At 45.7% G+C, this 20,034-nt stretch overlaps 1 protein-coding gene across 1 annotated transcript in view; it reads left to right on the forward strand.

The window, feature by feature from the left end:
• ARNT (aryl hydrocarbon receptor nuclear translocator) overlaps positions 1-16,284 on the forward strand; it is a 37,100-nt gene extending 20,816 nt beyond the window's left edge. Inside the window, exons 13-21 of the mRNA XM_075607571.1 lie at positions 581-732; positions 3,195-3,305; positions 5,668-5,743; positions 7,131-7,254; positions 8,063-8,165; positions 9,330-9,477; positions 11,352-11,511; positions 12,522-12,670; positions 14,029-16,284. Coding sequence (XP_075463686.1) covers positions 581-732; positions 3,195-3,305; positions 5,668-5,743; positions 7,131-7,254; positions 8,063-8,165; positions 9,330-9,477; positions 11,352-11,511; positions 12,522-12,670; positions 14,029-14,118 — 1,113 coding nt within the window. The 3' untranslated portion in view covers positions 14,119-16,284. The remainder of the gene's footprint in view (positions 1-580; positions 733-3,194; positions 3,306-5,667; positions 5,744-7,130; positions 7,255-8,062; positions 8,166-9,329; positions 9,478-11,351; positions 11,512-12,521; positions 12,671-14,028) is intronic.
• The last annotated feature ends 3,750 nt before the right edge of the window (positions 16,285-20,034 follow it).

Consider the following 20,034-nt stretch of genomic DNA (forward strand, 5'->3'; position numbering starts at 1 on the left):
TCCAAAATTCAAATACCTCTATCCCACAATCTCTTGCAGTCAATACTAAAATGGTTCAATTTTAGGTGGGCTTGGAGTGTCCAAACCATGGGTGGCAAACTCCAGTCTTCAAGGGCCCCCAACAGGTCAGGTTTTCAGGATATCACTGCTTCTGCACAGGTGGCTTAATCAGTGGCTCAGTCAGCATGATTGAACCACCTGTGCTGAAGCAGGGATATTCCTAATACCTGGCCTTTTGGTAGCTCTTGAGGATTGGAGTTGGCCACCCCCCCTGGTTTTCAAAGACCATATCTTGACTCACTGAGCCTCTCCTTCAGCCCTGAATAAAAGCACTGTATATTCCTGTATATAAAGATATCTTGCTAAGTGCTGCGGTGCTTTAACACCTATATCTGTTTGTGTATGTGAATTTCTTACCATCTGGTGTATTAGCTGCTCTTGTGTGTAACTGGTGCACAATATCACAACATCTCTCGGCTTAACGACGCACCACAGGGGACAATGGCGCCTTCTACATCTGCAGTTTAAGTTTGCAAGAGCGGCAGATGGACTTGTGGTTACCAGCTCTGCATCTTTCCAGGTGGTGAAGTTAAAAGGTCAGGTTCTGTCAGTCATGTTCCGGTTCCGATCCAAAAACCGCGAGTGGCTCTTGATGAGGACCAGCTCTTTCACCTTCCAGAACCCATACTCCGATGAAATAGAGTACATCATCTGTACCAACACCAACGTGAAGTAAGCAAGGACAACACTGGGTTATGACTGGGTATTTGCTTCTTGTGCATAGGAAGGCAGATAGTGGAGGATGCCTAACGCTTCAGTTCCATTACTAAAGTTCTTCACAAGAGGAAGAATTTACATTAATACCGAACTGCAGGTCAGTGAGGTGACATTGAGAGATTAAGTGGCTGGAAGCCATCGCTTCAAACCAATATACATCTGACACACAGAATTAGATGGCAGATAAGAACTACTTGTATGTATGTAAATCTGTATTCATATAGCGCCTACGTTGTACTCGGCGCTTTATAAAAGGGACAGTACAGGGAATTAGAATACAATAAGTGCAACAAACGAGATCAGACAATAGGAAAGGAAACCCCGTCCGCAGCACTTTCTCACCCAGTCCGCCTGTACAACCTCAGGCCCCCGTTGTGTCCCGTTCTTTCATATTTAGGATGCTCAATCTACCGCAATTGGATTTGAATTCCCTTACGGTCTTGGCCTCTTCCGCTTTAGTTGGAAGACGATTACTTGAATCCACCACGCTGTCCGTGAAGTTCCCCATGACCCTCCAGCTCCAGAGCATGGCCTCTGGTGCTAACACTTCTCTGAAATCTGCCACCTCCCAGTGCCTTCTTGAAACCATTTCCCCATTCTCTTCAAGCTGTAAATGTTGACTGTTTTAGTCTTTCTTTCCTGGTGATTTTATGATGCAGACCAGATCTGTGTAATGGCGACTCCAGTGTAGGCGACAAGTGTCGTCCTGATACGGTTGATCTAAATAGTTTTGACCTTAGATACCCTTGTTTTTGGCCATTGGAAAGCTTTATAAACACAGGTTACGGTCCAACCTTCACATCTGGAGCCATTGAAAGTAACAGGAAGACGGAATAAAACTGGTTTTGTTCTAAGTCCGAAGTTAAGCATCTATATCTGGGCGTCTGCTACTGGGTTTGGGATACAAGTGGCTTGTAAAGAGCCCCAGACACATGGCAAATTGCACGTTTGCTGCCAGAAAGACCTGAAGGTGTAGTCAACTCCAGTCTTCAAGCGCCACCAATAGGTCAGGATATCCCTGCTTCAGCACAGGTGGCCCAGTCTTCGATTGAGCCACCTGTGCTGAAGCAGGAATATACTGACCTGTTGAGGATTGGAGTTGGCTACCCCTGCTCTAGTTACTCTCTTAGCTTCCCAAGTTCCATCCTGTGTTATCTGCCTTTTTCATTCATTTTTTCTTAGCATTTACTTGGCTGCATTTCTTTTACGACGGTGAGGGGAAGTGAGCACAAGTTGTAGCTGTGAAATTGAGCCTTATGTTCTCTCGCCTCCATATGGCAATAACATTACAAAGTAAATCTGGCCCAAGGTATCATGTGATGGGGAGATGCTATTTGCAGGCAAGCTAAAGGGGGTTAGTTTGAATTAACGGATAAACAAAGCAAAAATGCAGAATTAACTTATTTTCTTTAGCATTTTCATTAAAGTTGGTTACACAGGCCCTGTCAGTGAGGAAATAGCTTCCTTTTTACCAGTGGTTACAAACCTATAAGCGGACCCCCCATGGTTGTACAACATAGATGTAAGGATCGCAGTACCTAGCACAAAAAGGTTTGCTAAAAGACTATATCAAGAAAAATAGCAATTAAAATAGTAATATCCACCTTAGCGTGTAACTTTCAGATCATGAAGCAGAAGAGAATGAATGCGATGGAACAAACATTTACTGTAAATGTGTTCCTTTTTCTCCAAATATGTAGCGACGCAAAATAAAAATATAAACTGTTTGCTTGTAAACACACTAAGAAAAGGTCTTTAAAATGCCAGACGTCTCCTTCCCCTATTCTCCAGAAGCATCTATTTCCCAGATCTAACACGATACCTGTGCTAGAATAGTTCCCATAAAGTGAAGTCTTAAAGTAGCAATCAAAGTAGACGTTTTTGGTTTTTTTGGACATGGGATGGAATCAGGGGGTCTCCTGAGGGGAGCCCCATTAATATCGGCACTGGGGACCCCCCTGCTTCTGGAGATACTTGCCTCCAAAGGGGGTGCCGGTAGCCGCTCCGGCTCAGCTATGTGGTTCATGTAATGGCAGCTTTTCAAAGCTCCTGCTGGCCAATAGGAAGCCGGGGCATCATCTGGGGCGGCTTCCTATTGACCAGCGTGACCTTGGGCTTTAAACTCCACCGAGATACCAGCACCCCCTATGGAGCCAAGTATCCAAAAGCAGGGGGGGTCCCGGAGCTGAAAATAATGGGGTTCAGCTCCAGAGATCCCCTACTTTAGACTGCGCTATAAATGTAAACCGCTTTCTCGCCCCTTTCTGTGCTGATCTTGGGACGGCCTTAATACATAGGGAGGGTTTTGTTGAACCTTTTCTGAGTGCAAGAGGCTGACAGATGCTGCAGTCTCTGTATGTGTGATCACATATTGTCTGTGCTCACCACCACCCCACACCTTTTTATTCTTCCTCTAGAAATTCGAACCAAGAGTCCCGCCCAGCGCTGACTAACCCCATGCAGAGGCCTCCATTGGGCCAGAGCGCGACCCATCCCTTGGAATTAGGGTCAGGCCAGCTGGCAGCGAGGTGAGAACGGTGTGTTGCACCATTGGATGTACGTTTCCGCACGGACATGGGAGACGGGATTGTGGTTACTTCGTGAATGAACCACTCAGACCTGTGTATAATACTTGGAGGGGGGGGATATGGTGTTCATGCAAACCCTTCAGAGCTGGATTCAGTGCTCTATCCCGCGGTGTAAGGGATGTATTGTTTCTTTTTGATACTTTGTTTAAAGGCTCAGTCTCTCCTGGGACAAAAACGTACTAGTTAGTGACCTGTTTAAGCGGTCACATCTGGGTTAGGAACGCCTTTTCACCAAAATGTTACACCTAAAAGTATTTTTGTATTATTTGTCACACGCTGTGTAAGCACAGTGAGCTGAGACCTGGGAGGGGTTTGCTTTCCTCTGGCTGCTCCCCTCTGATATTGCTCTTAGCCCGCCTCCATAGGAAGCACCACGTCACGTGCCGCCGCCGCACACACGCCTGTAAGGCAATGCGCACGGCCATAGAACGCGACGGTGCTGCCGATTTTTTCCGTGAGACATAATCTTTTGATTTAGTCGCGTGACGGCCGGGTCACATGCGCAGTTCAGCCATTGAGGGCGAACCGCTCACGTGATGTCACGGACACGCCCACAAACATTGAATTGGAGCTGGTCTTGGTTGCATCTGCTCCTCCAGCCCCCACAGATCGCCTGTGTAGCAGGCACGTGTGACGTCGCGCGCGTACCTACTATGTACAAGGCCTTGCCGTGCAGCAGCTCAGAACATCTACCGTCAGCCATGATTAATACAGTTTTGGCAGTCCTATTGCGACTGGTTACCAACTTGTAAGCTGTTGGCTAAATCGGGTCCCTCGGAGCTCTCTGGATATTACTTAGTTAATATGGTGGTTTAACAACTATTTTACATCTGCACCCTATGAACATGAGGCTATAGATGCAATTCTTGAGGTTTATCTATACACTCTAAGGGTTATATATGTTCCACTAATGCAGTGTTTCCCAATTGGGGGTCCGCGGAGCAGTCCCAGGGGTTCTGCCGACGGATGGGCCACCCGCACTCACTGTGCCGGATTTCCCCCTCAAAAAAGCAGCGTCTGTAGCTGCAATTTCTCAGTCAGGCATTAGGTGGCGCTGCCCTGCACAGCGTGTGTGTGTGTTATTATTTATTAAAAAAAAAAAATTGGTAGAAATAATATATTTAATTACATTTGTGTGTGTGTGTGTGTGTGTGTATATATACACACACACACACACACACACACACACACACACACACACACACACACACACACACACACACACACAGCCGGTAGCGGCGCAAAAAGATGAATTTCCTCATCTTCGCCGCTGTCTGCCGGCTCCCCTCTCCCTGCCGTGCGCGCGGCCCTCGTGTAGAAAGGCTGACGTCAGCCAACTAAAATTCCGCCGGCGTAGCACGCGCCCGCCACTATAGAACGTGCCTTCTGGGTTAATCCGTTCAGAAAGACTTTTTGAAGCTAAAAATGAGGCAAGCTAGCACTTATCAATGTGAGAAGCATTATGATATCTATGTATTAAGGTTACTTTTGCTGCAAAAGTGGTCAAATTGTTACATTAGTATCACCTTATTATATTGTGTATACATGTTCCATTTTGTTGGCAATCTTATTTTTTAGAGTTAATTCTAATTAAAGTTAAGTTTTAATTTACTTACAAATACCCATTGGACTGTTACTTTGGTGCACAGCAGAGGCAGCTTTTTCTCAGTGCCTAGCTGCACGTACCTTTCCTATTGTATTCTCTCCCAGGCAGCACATAATATAAAGTACTAATAGGTTATAGCGAGGGCCCCCCCCCCCCCCACACATTATTTCAACATTGGCAAAACATTATCACAAACAGGAAAGTGTTGCAAAGCTCTTGCACTGCTGGAGAGGTGGGCTAAAGCTGGCTATAGGAATCAAAGAATGCTCAGTATATTAAAAAATAAATAAAAATAAATTCAAATTTGCATTAAGAATTGAATGAAGGAAAAAAGTAGTATCTCATACTACAGAACTGATTTATTTATTGGATGGTTCCTTTAAACAAGCATTTGCCCAGGCAAAGCCTTCTGTCTTCACTTATCTCTATTGACTCTGATAAGGACAGGGTAGGTTAAGGGCAAACAAAGACTTGACTGACGTCCCGTCCCCCCATTCAGCGACCTCACAGAAATGTAATGTGTAGTTACATTCAAGAGCAACAAAAACCGTTAGAATAAGAAAGCCAATTAGATTGTTAAATTGTTTACAAAATGTTGCTTTTGTGGCCGGCTACATGACCGTGCACCGTTAATACCACAAGCAGATTCAGCTATAGATATGTATACATTATACTGTCTGTGTATATTGTGCGCAGGCAACAGCAGCAGCCTCAAGCAGAACTGGATGTTGTCTCTAGCAGAGAAAGTTTGGGAGCATACCCCCATACACAGGTAAGTACGCAGTCCAGGGAAAAGTCTGGTTCGCAATCAACAGGGAACGTTATTGCATTCTTCAACCTTTCAGTGCGCAATGTCAGGGACCCTTATGCCGTACCAAGTATGTTATGAGCGTGTGTGCGTGCGCGCAGACGCTTACATATGGTGCGTGCGTGCGTAGACGCATACATATGTTTCAGCATGGAGGCATAAATGCTTCCAGCGAGTGGCTGGAGAGTTCTAAGCTGGAACCTCGACGCCCGAGGTAGCTTCTCTTGAGGCGTCTCCTACCTGCAGACTGCCGAGGAATATGCTGTCATTTCCATCGTTATTTTTCACTGATGTTAAAGCAACATTTCATGTTCAGAACCCTCCCTTCAGGCCGGGCAATGCTTTGCAAAGTTGCATGGGGATACCTTCAGGGCTGGATTAACGGGTAGGCGAACTAGGGAAGGCGCCAGCGCCGGGATGTTTGCTGTGGTTGGATTTGCAACGCAGGTGAATGTTTTAGCTGCGTGTGTGTGTACTGAGCACTCTCCCTGGTGTGGTAGATTAAGGGTGCGTGGGCTGTAGGGGTCCAAAACTGGTACCTTGCCCATGGCCAAACATCCTCTTAATCTTGGTCTGGATAAAGAAAATAAAGTCCATTAAAATCAGCAGAGGCACTTTGATGTTAAAGAGAGAGACTTGTAAATTAGAAGTAATGTGATCTCTTATAAGGATGCTTTCCTCATGCTTTAAATGGACATTCCCCCTATGACCAAAGTGCACTAATTGCAGTTACATGTTAATGGGGTTAAACCTGGGTGATTGATACTTTAACAGGGCACCAAGCAGTAATTTAAAATCCTGTATTAAAGTTACTTCGTAGACAAGGTGAGCGGAGAGGTGTGATTCCGGTCTGGGACATTTGGTAGTGGCTGTTTCGACGCAACAAAATGGCCGCCGGCACTCGCCCCGCGACTGGGGCATGTTGCCACTGGCAGCTTCGCCGCTAATGTATGTGCCTAAAACTAACCCCATACACAAACCTTCTTCTTGTTTCTTTCTTCTCCCTCCCCCCCCCCCCCTTTACTTCCCCTCCCTTGGCTGCTTCCCTGTGCCTATCACTGTGTGTATGACTAGCGATTACCCCTCTCCCCCCCCTCTATTTTCCTCCCTTTATTTAATCGCTGATAAGGGCAGGGTTGTATAAGAGGTGAGGAAACACTTGATTTGCAAACACTTTCCAATTTCAAGGGCTCTAAAAAAATAAATAAATTACATTGCGCCTCATTTCCAAAGAAATCGAATTAGCCAAAATTGCTACATTAGGCAAATGACAAGTTCATTAGTAGGTCCGCTATAAGGGTTTGCAAAGATGAAAGATGAGCACTTTGCAGAAGTGTCTGTTTCTCTCCAGGTCCCTGTTCAGCCTGTAATAGCAGCTCTACCAGAGCACAGCAAACCCCTGGACAAGGCAGATTCACTCTTTGGGCAGGAAAGAGACCCCAGGTTTGCCGAGATCTATAGTGGCATCGGCTCAGGTAAGTCGAGAGAGGTGTACATTACTAGTGCATGGTACGCAGCACTGCCACTGTGTGCCAACTGTATAACACTGACACATAAGGGGCATTCTAAACCAGGAGTGGCCAACTCCAGTCCTCAATCCCCCACTCCCACAAACAGGTCAGGTTTTCAGGATATCCCTGTGGTAGCACAATTGGTGACTCAAAGACTGAGTTACCGATTTGAGTCACCTGCGCTGAAGCAGGGATATCCTTAAGACCAGAACTGTTGGGGATTCAGGAGTACTGGCGTTGGCCGCTCCTAGAACTTGCAATGTAACCTTTTTAGCACCAACTTGATAAGGGGGAAACACATTGTATACGGGTCACTTACTATCCACAGTGTGTTTAACTAAAGAAAATAGGACAAAGTGAATAAAATGTTTGAGAGGAAAAAAACTATTTCCGTGCCTGTTCTTATTTTGATACCTTATTCACTCTTGTGCTTGGAGGGGGTTTATCTAGGCATAAAATTACGTGGGGGGTGGGGGTGTGTGTCACTGACAAAATTCTCCAGATATGGTTGACGGGTCAACAACAGAAAGACGCAACCTCATCTCTTGATTATGGGGGCTCTCTATTGGCCAGTGGTGGCCATTTTGTCTCTACAGGGCAAGTATTCTTGTCTATAAATTATATCCAGAATCAAGGGGGGTGGTCAAACTGCGGTCCGAGGAGCGGTCACGTGATCGCGATGTACTGGAGGGGTGGTGTAACTTCCCGCGATGACGGGCGGGACTGTCCTGACAAATGACGTAGGAAATGCAGCATTTGCCTCTTGTTACAGATCAGAACAAAGCACTCACTTCCAACACGGTCCCTGGCAACCAGCAGATCTTCCCGCAGGGTAATACTTTCACACCTGCACCGCGGCCAGGCGATGGTTTCAGGTAACACTGCTTGTATACCCACCTTCTGTCTGCCTGGTAACTGATGTTGTCCCATCCCAAAAAGTTCTGGAGAGAACCACATGGAATGAAAGTCCTTTAATGCACATGTAATCATGAATCCTCCATGTCATGATCATATGAGGCGTGATTTATCCAAAAAGACTTGAGTAGCCGGCCATATTTGTATTACTTTATTGTACCCAACATGGCCCAAAAACGCTACGTATTGTGGGAACTGGGAGAGAGGTGTGTGTGTGTGTGTGTGTGTGTGTGTGTGTGTGTGTGTGTGTGTGTGTGTGTGTGTGTGTGTGTGTGTCTCTCTAAATGGATATCTAAAGCGGGGACTTCTTCTTTAAAAGTATTTGGTCTGAGCTGTTGTCAGTGGAACAAAAACTGAGGCGCTTCCCAAATCAAGACAATAATAAAACGCAAAAGTGCCGTAGATAAAATGAAATAAATAAATATTTAATACTGGCCCGGAGTGGTTTGGTGCAGCTCTACCCGGTAGAGAATCTCCCTGGATACTTGAAATTTATTCTCCAATACAGTGATTCTACTGACAATTGTTTTATATATCTTTTGTTTTATGGTTTGCGCTCCCCACATCTGTTACACTACTGAGCTGTTGTCGCTTGAAGATATTTAGATCTAGAATTATGTGGGATTGTAAATGATCTTTTATTGATGCACTATAGCAGTTGTGCGCAAACTGAGGGGCGCGAGATTTTCTGGGGGAGGGAGGGGTGCGGGGCTTACAGAGGCCCCTGCTCGCTTTCCCAGGGCATTTAAATGAAATGCCAGGGGACTGCGCGAGGCCTCGAAGTTCCCTTACATTGATGGCTTCGGCTGACGTGTCGCCATGGCAACGTGGCATCATTTGATGCCGGTGAGAGCAGACGGGAGTGCAGGGGAAAAGGTTTGCGTACCCCTGCACTATAGCTATAAATTGAGACGTTTATCTTTACTTTTGTGTGTACACGCGTCATGTTCTGCAGGTTAGTGATGCAGTAACATCTTTCCCCATGAATATGTTAAAACATAGTTATCTTCACATTATCCAGCTTTCCCCCATATATAAGGCTGCTCATTAGCGCTTTGATCTGAGAGCTGGCACAGGGAAGTGACGGTCCTTTGCATCTCACTCGGTGATCTCCTCCTCTCTAGGAGCGGTGTTTTGGTACCTCCCATGTCCATCATCCAGCAGCCGGGGTCCGCAGGCCAGATCTTAGCCCAGATATCTCGCCACTCCAGCCCCACTCAGGTCACAGGAACCAACTGGAGCTCAGGCACGCGGCCAACCTTTACAGCCCAGGTACGTGAGACTTTCTATGTCACGCAGGCTTGGGACACACCAGGCGACTTTACTGAGATGTAGCCAGACTTACTGTTTTGGGTTTCGCGGACCAGTGCCGACTGTGACGCCAAAAACAAAAGGATTAATGCTGCAGGGGGGATCGATGCTTATGAATGGGACTCCTGCCGCGTTAATCCTTCGCTGACTTCAGTAAGATAGCCCCCATAGCTGATCTCTGTTCGCTCTTGTATGAGGGAAGAGAGGAGGTATGGGGGTACCACTGCTGCAGCTCATGCCTAATCCCCTCTGTTCCACGCGCTAACTCCCTGCTCCTGTACTGTCCCACCCCCCCTCGTGGCGTAATAACCAAATATGGGTATCTGCATCGTGAAAGTGAATACTATAGAACCACATTTATCAAGGGGGTTGAGCAGTGTTAAAAGTTCCTGTCCAAACTGCCTTGATGACCAAATATGGTTCTATAGTATACACCCTCATGGTCTAGATCAGGGGTGCGCAAACGTACCTCGTCCGCCGTGTGACTTGGCCTCCCGTTACCATGGCAACCGTGGCGGCATTTGATGCTGCGTTGCCATGGTCACGCATCCTGAAGCCGCCTGAATCTCAGTAAGCACAGGTTGCAGAGGCCTCGCACGGTCCCCCGGCATTTAATTTAAGCGCGGGAACTCTGCAACCGCACCCCCCAAAAAAAATCTCACGATCCCCCTGCGGGGAGCCCCCCTCAGTTTGCGCACTGCTGGTCTAGATACCCATATTCCGTCATTATGTCATGAGGGGGTTGGGCAGTGCTGGAGCAGAGAGTTGGTGCCGCAGACTTTTTTTTGTGTGTCCGCGGTGCTGTGGACAGGAAGTCTGGCAGCATCTGTATCTGACCCACACAGCACCGGGATTCACCAGAAGACTTCACGAGCCATATGTAGTAGGCAGTGCTATGCCACATGGCACCTTGACAACCTTTTCACTGCAATGGCACTACGAGGGGTTGCATGGCAGCACTTGGTAAATATGGGCCTTTTATGTACGACACCCGGAGACTTCATGTCTGAGCCGCGCAGCGCAACCATGCATCACGCGTCTGTCTGCAGCTGAACGGCTTCAATAGAAAGCGGGGAATCTGTGGGACGTGATGGGAATGATTTCATTCACGTATACAAACGGTACACAAAGCAATTCACAGCACAAGTGTTTCACATGTGTGGTATATCCTTTTTGTTTTTTTGTTTTTATTGAGCTGCTGCTAGGTGAGGACGGCAGGGTGGAGCTGGGGATCTGTGGTTTGATGGCACTCCTGTAATAAAAGTAATTTAATTTTCTTAATGGGCCATTCCAAACATTCTTTTTACATGAAGTCAATCACGATATCAATGGTCAATCTGTAGAAAGAACCGCGCTCTGAAAAGCTCAGCCGTAACAACGGGAAGGATGGCCAGGGCCCGATAAACGTATTGGTACAGCGATCGTTCCGTGAATTTGATTCCATAGTTGGCACAAGAATGCTGCATGCTGGGGTCACGCAGTATACATTTTGATAGTTTTGTAGCCTCCAGTGAGAAGGGTTTATCATTGACCATCATTGGGTTTAGCACTTTTTTTATTTATTTATTTTTAATCGCCTTTATTAGCATTTACTTGCAGTGATTTCTGTGTAAACTGGGGGCTGGCCAACTCCCAGCTCAGGTTGTAAGGATGTCCCGGATGTCTGCACAGGTTGCTTTGACTGAGCCATTGATTGAGCCACCTGTGCTGGAACAGGGATATCCTGAAAACCTGACCTGTTGGTGGCTCTTGAGGGCTGGAGCTGGCCCACCCCCTGATGTACACCCTGTCGCCATATTGTACCATGTCTCTATTGTTCTTGTCCAATCTTACAGCAAGTTCCACCCCAGGCAGCAAAGACTCTGTCGCCTCCCTTTGGAATGGGGAATTTCCAGACAAGCCCTCCCAACTTCAGCCCGCTGTCCTCTCAGAGTTCCACCTCCTCCCCCGCAGGAGCGGCCTACCCCAACCTCACAAGCCGCACCACTAGCTTCGGTAAAGCGCACGTCACTTTGCTGCTGCTCGGCCTGCCAGCGCAGTGCGATAGCCCCTTCTAGCCTTTTCCCTGTGCTGTATATATCACTGCACGTGTTAAGGTTTCATTCTAAAGTTAAAAGGCACATTGCCACTTTAATATGTATTATATATCTGTAACTTCTTAACAAAAGGTTTTTTTAAAAAGTCTAGACGTCCTTCTTGTTTTCCCTCCACTTCTGCTTTAAAGCCTAATGTTGTTAATCATTTGTTTCTCTTCGAGGCAATCCAAGCCGTTCTCCCCCACCCCCCTAATTTTTTTCAATACAAGTTCGAAGCCGGGGGTCTCTGGAGCTGAACCCCATTCATTTCAGCTCCGGGGTCCCCCTGCTTCCAGAGATACCTCCGTAGGGGGCGCCGGTAACCACTCCATGGTTCATTGTCTGCTTTTCAAAGTTCCTGGGCCCTGTGGGCCAATAGGAGGTTGTGACGTCATCAAGTTCGACTTCCTATTGGCCCATGTGACGAGGAAGCAGAAAACCTGGAGATACCAGCACCCCCTTCATGGGTATTAATTTCTCTGGAAGCAGGGTGTCCCCGGAGCTGAAATGTATAGGGTTCAGCTCCAGAGACCCCCTGCTTTTAATTTTTTTTATTAAAAAAATTGAAGGGAAAAAAACTGCTTGGATTGCCTCTTTAATTCTATTTAACATTGGTTCCTGAGAAATACCTTCTAATCCAAAACTCGGCAGTGGCTGCAATCTTCTTAAATTGTGACCTCAGTGTTAAGTGTGTGTATTCCTGTATGTGTATATTTGTACTTGGTGAATTCTTTGACCTCCAATATTCCATCAAGCCTGGCACATTCCTTCCGTTGGGTGGGTTGACCCTTTTGCTGCAGGCCTCTGGCAGAGAGAGGGGTAAGGAAAGATGACGGGTATATTGGCGTCTAGGAACCCTGGCCTGGGCACACGTTTTCTCTGATTCATCTGAGCATATCGTCCCTGACCTTGTTCTCTTGCTGTTCACAGCCGCAGAGGTGGGACAGCAACGGGGGCCGTTTCAGACGCGGGCTGCTGACGCAGTAGGCGTGTGGCCTCCGTGGCAAGGGCAGCACCACGGACAGAACTCCGCTGAGCCTCACATCCAGCAGCACCCTAACCAGTCTGAGGTGTACCCGGTAAGGACCTAATCCCACCCCATTAGAATCGGACATAGGAAGGACGTGTCTTTATTTATATATTTTTTCCCGCAACCTACTCTACTGCGTCACTATGTAATGTTTGTTGAAGCATAGTTAGCGACTCTGCTCTTATGTTTAACATATTTGGTATATAATTGTATACATTTCCTTTCTGGTATCTATCACAGGCTTAGTGGGAATACGCTTGTGGTCAGTGCAAAGGTACACAGTCTCTCCTAGGACCAAAGTGATCAAACGACCGTGCCATTAATAGGCTAAATGGAGCTAAACAATCAGACCCGTATAAGAACTTTTATGTAATATGTTTATCTCAACGTTTCCATTGTAAACACACGCTTTGTAAAAAAAATTCAATCTTTACCTACTGTCTTAGGGTGATTTAAGACGTTGTCAGTCTTTCAAATGGAAGGACATTTACTTTATTTAAAGGCATCAAGGCTATTTTCTCACTTTAGTCCTAAGAGAGGCTGCACCTGCAACGCAACCCCAGTTCTTCTTCATTAGACATTTTAAATGAATACAAAACGGTGAATACATTTAGTTTGTAATCATTATATTGCTAGGAAGATCTACACAGTCTTTATGGGTAGAAATAAATAGATTATTCTAGTAATTGGAGATTTTGTATTTAAAAGTGCAATCCCATGTAGCCGGACAAAAAAAACAACCTTTTGTAGTTGATTTAACAATCTAGTTCAGGGGTGGCCAATTCCAGTCTTCAAGGGCCACCAACAGGTCTGGTTTTCAGGATATCGCTGCTTGAGCACAGGTGGCTCCATCAGAATGACTGAGCCACCTGCACTGAAGCGGGGATCTCGCCAATACCTGTCCTGTTGTGATGGCCCTTGAGGACTGGAGTTGGCCACCCCTGATTGTCCTCCTAAAACAAATCTAACCATTCCAAAAGCAATGACTTGGCGTCTTTTCTTTCTTTGGAAATGCATTGCATTCTGCATTTCCTGGAGGCCTCTGAAGGGGACATCTTTGTGAATAAAGTGTTTTCTGTCCCCTTGTCCCTTCCTGTCCTTAATCAGAAAGCCAATCCTGTTAAGGGCAGCAAGAGGTGGGGGGTGGGTCTGGCTGCACAAACTCTTGCTGAGCACACGGTAGCATCAGAGAGAAGGGAGCAGCCAGAGGAAATCGGACCCCTCCCAAGTCTCGGCTCAGTGTTTACATAATAATAACTTTACACGTGATTTTAATATACTTATGGGTGTCAGATGTGGTGTTTGTACCCCTTTAGGATGTAATCAGTACACTTTGGTCCTAGGAGGAATGGCCCTTTAAAGCAATACCTTTGATGTGTGTCTCTTGCGTTTCCCGTTCCCATGTAGGACATGCTCTCTATGCTGGAAAACCAAGCGTCTAGCTACAACAACGAGGAGTTCTCTGAGCTCAACATGTTCCAGTCCTTCGCGGAATAAAGTAACGACGACGTGTCATTCGGATGCTCTTCAGTAAGCGCGTCGGGCGCAGCTTTCTCCTGCTCGCAAAGACTGCTCGTCTCTCTGGATCTTCTGGAAGCGCATTTGGGGGAGGAACCATTTGCGATAACCGCAGAGCGACTGAGGAAGGGGAGAGGTCGCACGGAGACACAACAGAAACTGCTGAGAGGGGCAGATCCCCCTTTCAAAACCTCACCAGCTTTAAACCTTGTGTATTGTAGCACCAGTCCTCAAGGGCCACCAACAGGTCAGGTTTTCAGGATATCCCAGCTTCAGCACGGGTGGTGCAGTCTTCGATTGAGCCACCTGTGCTGAAGCAGGGATATCCTGAAAACCTGACCTGTTGGTGGCCCTTGAGGACAGGAGTTGGCCGCCCCTAATTTATATGGAGTTACTGATCCTACAGTGGCGCGTTCCTAGCAAAGGGGTGGCCGATCCACTTGTAATCCTCGCTTGCACCAAAACATTTCACTTTTTTCTTTTTGCCTCTAGCTTGCGGTTTTGGAAAACCAAAAAAAAAAACAAACATCCGAAGCAAAGGAAAATAATTGTAGGATTCGTCTTTCAGGGATAACTGTTCTGCGTATGATAATCTGAAACACAGCTGGCGCCTTCAGCAGGTGGAAAGCTTCTTAGAAAAGACATGTTCCTAACAATGGGATACACCAGTTCTTTTTCCGGTAAAGACTCAGCAATTTGTGTGTGCTCACTGCCGGCTATCACAGCCGTGGGACTGCTGCTGGAAGGGGCACCCCGTTTAAAAGGCTAGCTTGTGCTATATAGACTTTTTTTTTTATATATATGTATGTATGTATGTATGGTATACTCGGCCTTTGTCAATCAAATAGAACTGAAAAGAGTTAAGTATCTAACTGGCAGGTAAGGTTTCAAAGATGAGCCTAGTCTTGGAGCCCTAAATAGCTGCTCTTTTCATTTGAAGCGAGACTGGTTAAAACAGTACATTATTTTTAATGAACGAAAAAAGCTTTCATATGATGGGGGGGGGGGGGGGGGGGGGGTGGTAAAGTTCAATAGCAAAGCTTAAAGACCCCCCCCCCCCCCCTAGAGTTTAAAAGCTTGTCATGAAATTTCAGAAAAACTTTTTTTTTTTTTCAGTACATTTGGTATTACAGCTGTTTTATCCATAATTTGGGGAGGGGGCCTCATCTTATATTTCAGGATTGGGCTCCTCCAGGGCCACCAACAGGTTTTCAGGATATCCCTGCTTCAGCACAGGTGGCTCAACCAGTAGCTCAAAGACTGAGCCACCTTTACTGACGCAGGAATATCCTGGAAACCCGACCTTTTGGTGGCACTGGAGTTGCCCACTCTTATTAAACTTCAATCAAACGCACTTTGTCTTTTAAGGCTTTCTTCTGCAGGAACCCCGATTTTTAATTATAGGTAATAACTACCTCTGACTTTCAGGAGTAAGAAACTGATCACAAAAAGGAGAGGTCACTTTTCTGTCCCCACTTGAAGAATCATGTGAGGGAAACCCCAACTTGGAAACCCCTTGAGTTGCTGAGGAGCCAGCAGATACTATTAACCCTGTTTTACTTGGTGCTTCAAACAACTTTAATGGCTAAACACTTCTTGCTTTGTCAAGGCTCTCTGTTTAAAATGAGCAGAACTTCTCATTCTCTCCTGGGCACCTTGGAAGGATGCAGCTCTCCACTGCAAAACCGGGTAACATTTGAGTTTTGCAGCTGGTAGTTGGATTGCACTGACTTTTTTTTTTGCCATCTAAGGATTTAAAGAGCTGCACTTACATTTCTATGTTTTTGTTTTTTAAGCCTCAGGTTGAGAACTATATTCAGGTTGTTAGTATTGCATTGGTGTCTTGTAAATCCCACTTTATATTTGTATTCTACAGCCTTTCTAATAGATACAGTATTGTGTCCTTTTTGACTGGATTTTAATTAACACGTATCCTACGTAATATTTTGCTACAAATGCCTTTTTCTCTGCTAATTTCGTCTGCACAATATTTGAAATGACAGAGAGAATTCTATCTCCAAGCTGATAGATCTGCTACTGGAGAGGAAGTAAGTAACTTATTCTCTCTGTTTTCTTTGAAGCCCTTTTTGTGAAAATTGTTCTATGTGTATACAATATGAAATAATATAATTTTATGAGAATTTTTTTGTGGCTGCTGGATTGTTTTTACTTTATGATCACTCTTTTACTGCACGTCTGACGCACAGAGAACATGATGTTGCGAATACTCTTTATACGGGGAGACAGCGGTCACTGCCCCGTCTGAGCCGATAGAATCGTGCTCATTGGAGCAGTGAATGCAATCTGAACGGTGACGTTACTGGGAGGCCACACACACGCCCGCAGGCCAAATATGGCTCTATTTGGTTTTGAAGTGGCGCTTGGTATGTCTGCACGCGCTATATTCATTGTAGTTGCTCAGGCAGCAAAGTACATTGTGTCGGTGTTGGGTTTTATTGCACACTAAATCTCACTTGTAAGCGGAGCCAGTATAAATATGGTGCAGATGTTATAAACGCTCTCAAATACGTGAAGTATATCAATAAGTCTTTACATCAGTGGTTCGTAACTTTTTTTTTTGTTTGTTTACATCTAGGATCAGCTCTGCCCAGCAGACCGCACTCACCCCTGCTCCCACGCATGCACCACACTCACCCCTGCTCCCACGCATGCACCGCACTCGCCCCTGCTCCCACGCATGCACCGCACTCGCCCCTGCTCCCACGCATGCACCTCACTCGCCCCTGCCCAGCAGACCACACTCGCCCCTGCTCCCATGCATGCACCGCACTCGTCCCGCTACCTTTACACCACCCCTTGTCACATGGCAGACTCATCCCCTTTCTCTATCACACACTTGCCATTCACCCCACTTCTATAATACTCCATACACTCGCACCCTGCACGCCTCGTCTCTCCCAGCCCTCACCCCCACATCACACACGGGAGAGGCTGCCATCCACCGTTCCCCTCTCCTGTGCTGAATGAGCCTGTTGAGCAGCTGCCTGATGCCCCCAGAGGCCTCAGCACTCTGGTTGACGAACAATGCTTTTAATATCGCCAAATGGCATAATTGGGGATTCCGGTTTCCTTTGGTTGTAAAATCGGTTTTTATTTAATTTTTTTGCCAGTGATTTTATTTAAAAAAAAAAAAAAAATCTGCGTATATCGGTTTAGAATGGAAAAGAAATGGACACATTTTGGATTTGGTGTTTATTACTGCGATCATTTTAAATGTTTTTGCCAAGGTTTTTTTTTTTTTTTTTTTTAACATAGAATTGAAGCAGGGGGTTTCCGGAGATGAACCCCATTATTTTATGCTCAGGGGGAGCCTCTGCTGCTAGAGATACCGACCACCCCCCCCCCCCTCCCCTTCGGAGGTATGTATCTCCTGCAGTTTTCAGCTTCATCAGATGGGCCAATAGGAAGCTGCACTGGGTGACATCACAGCTTCTTATTGGCCCACAGGGTTAGCAGGAACACCCCCTCCCCTGCCTCTGGAAATATTCATAGGCGGTGCCGGTAGCCGCTCCGGCTGATATAGCCGGGGTTGCCTAATGGTAGCTTTTCACAGCTCCCGAGTCTTGCAGGCCAATATGAAGCAGTGATGTTATCCGGTGCGGCTTCCTATTGGCCCATGTGACACGGGAGCTTTTAAAAAAGCAGAGGCATATCTGCACCCCCTTCGGAGGTAAGGTATCGCTGGAAGCAGGGGGTACTTGGAGCTAAAATGATTGGGTTTCAGTTTTGGTGATCCCCCCCCCCCCCCCCCTGCTTCAATATTTTTTTGTTTAAAAACAAAAACAAAAAAACTCTTGAATTACCTACAACAGGACGTACACAACCAAGCGGGCGTGTTTTTCAGTAAGAACCGTAAACCTTAATCTTAATTCTCCTCTGACCTTTTTCCTTCTAATGTGTGTGCTGGTTTGGCATCGTTTTGGTAAACAAGTTGAAGGGCTGTGCCTTGAAGATGCTTCCCAGTGCTGGAGAAGTGAGTGGCTCCATTGAGACAATATACTCTATGTATATTGTTCAATATACCTTGTTCAATATACTGTGTAGATACGATGTTACAGCTTCCTCCACTACCAACACATCTTCAGCCCTCTGATATTAACCCATTGAGTGCCGCAAGGCTCGTGGTGCCAGCGTGCCAGGACCCCTCTGGTGCAGTCATGTGACGCGTGGCCATTTGGGAATAAGCAGAAGTGCCAGTCGCCATGATGTATTAATGATGGCCTGGAGCACTCAAAGGGTTAAACTTCTTCTGTGGTTCACATTGGTCCATTAAAGTGTGTACGAATTCAGCATTTCTTTCATGGGAGCGATACGGTTTCATTTACTCCTTTTTATTTCTGTCGCTCTGCAATGACTGGTTCACAAAGTGTTTCCAGTATCGTGGGGGTTTTTTATGACTCCTGTTGTCACATGGATTGATTCAGTCTACCCAATACTTGTGCAGTCCTTCCGCAAAATCCTGTGACACACAAAGAAACTACTTTTAATCATTTGAATTTAGAACATGTATTCATTGAACCAGCAACTTCAGTCTTTCCTATGGAGGAAATATTAGATATTGTCTACCCCAAAACTGAAGAAAACAGGCTGATATGTCTAAATAAAGCACATGGTATCGGAAGGAGATACTGTACAGTAATCCATTTTTATAGTATCTTGGATTTCTCCCTTTAGCCCCTAAGGTGCCTTCACTGTGCTAAAGAAAAGTTCAGCTCCTTTTTTAGCGTATCGTTCTACAGCTGGGGTGTCCACCAACAGGTCAAGTTTTAAGGCTATCCCTGCTTCAGCACAGGTGACTCAGTCGAAGACCTGTTGATGGACCTTGTTGCGTACGGTACACCTGTGAGCATGTGACCTGCTTACGGGACAAGGGTTAATACACACTCTTAACTTTCGCAAAGGTCCCTCAAATTAACAATATCCCCTAACTCCGTCCCCATATACCACCTGTCATGCAAAGCACACAAATAAGCATGTGACTTAGATCTGCAACCAGGGTTAATACACGGCTGCTCTAGCCAACTCACCTTTTTCCTCTACAAGGTACTGTCAATAAGTTAATATTAACCCATTACTCAATTGCAATTATATCTATACACTTCCACCACCCAAGAAATATTCAAAAATATGTAATTAATCTGTCAAGGTCTTAGGTACCTATTTTATAATAGAACAAACTATGCACTTAAAGCAGCAGTTAAATTTTAATTTTTCCCCTTTTAATATGTGCATCAATACAATCCACACAATGTGATTGGCTACTTAGCTAGTCGATCTGTTCTCCTGTGACCGATCTATGAAGATTCGGCTCGGGTTTATTAAATGGCTGTCAGTGCAGCAGAAGTGGACCAAAGATGCAAAGTTCTGTGAGGGAAGATCATGTGACCAGGGAGTCACTAGATACAATTGATGCACTGCTAGAAAGAGGGCAGGGCTCAGAAAGAGGTGTGCCAGAGCCTGTTTCAGAAGAGGAAGGTGATATGACAAAAAAATGCTTGTTACATTATTATACATTAAAAATGTAATTTAGAGCTGTTTGAGAAAATACTTGTAGCATTTTTTTTATAGTACAGAACAGATTTATTTAAAAAAATGTAGGATATTACTTGGTCTGCAGCTTTAACACACACATCTGTTGTAGCAAAATGTGTCTGAAAAATGTCAATGCTCTCCAAGATGTGCAACAGCTCATTCAGAGCCCCAAAACATCACTTAATGTTTAAATATATAAAAATACAGTGGATTACAGAAAAATGATTACAAGAACATACAATTACAATAAATGCAGGACCGTTTCTTAAAATAACTGGATAAAACCGAATACACATACGTTATTACATGTCAGGATTTTCTCCCAGAGAGGTCACTGGCATA

Source organism: Ascaphus truei, chromosome 7 (assembly GCF_040206685.1).
Source record: "Ascaphus truei isolate aAscTru1 chromosome 7, aAscTru1.hap1, whole genome shotgun sequence".
NCBI lineage: Eukaryota > Metazoa > Chordata > Amphibia > Anura > Ascaphidae > Ascaphus > Ascaphus truei.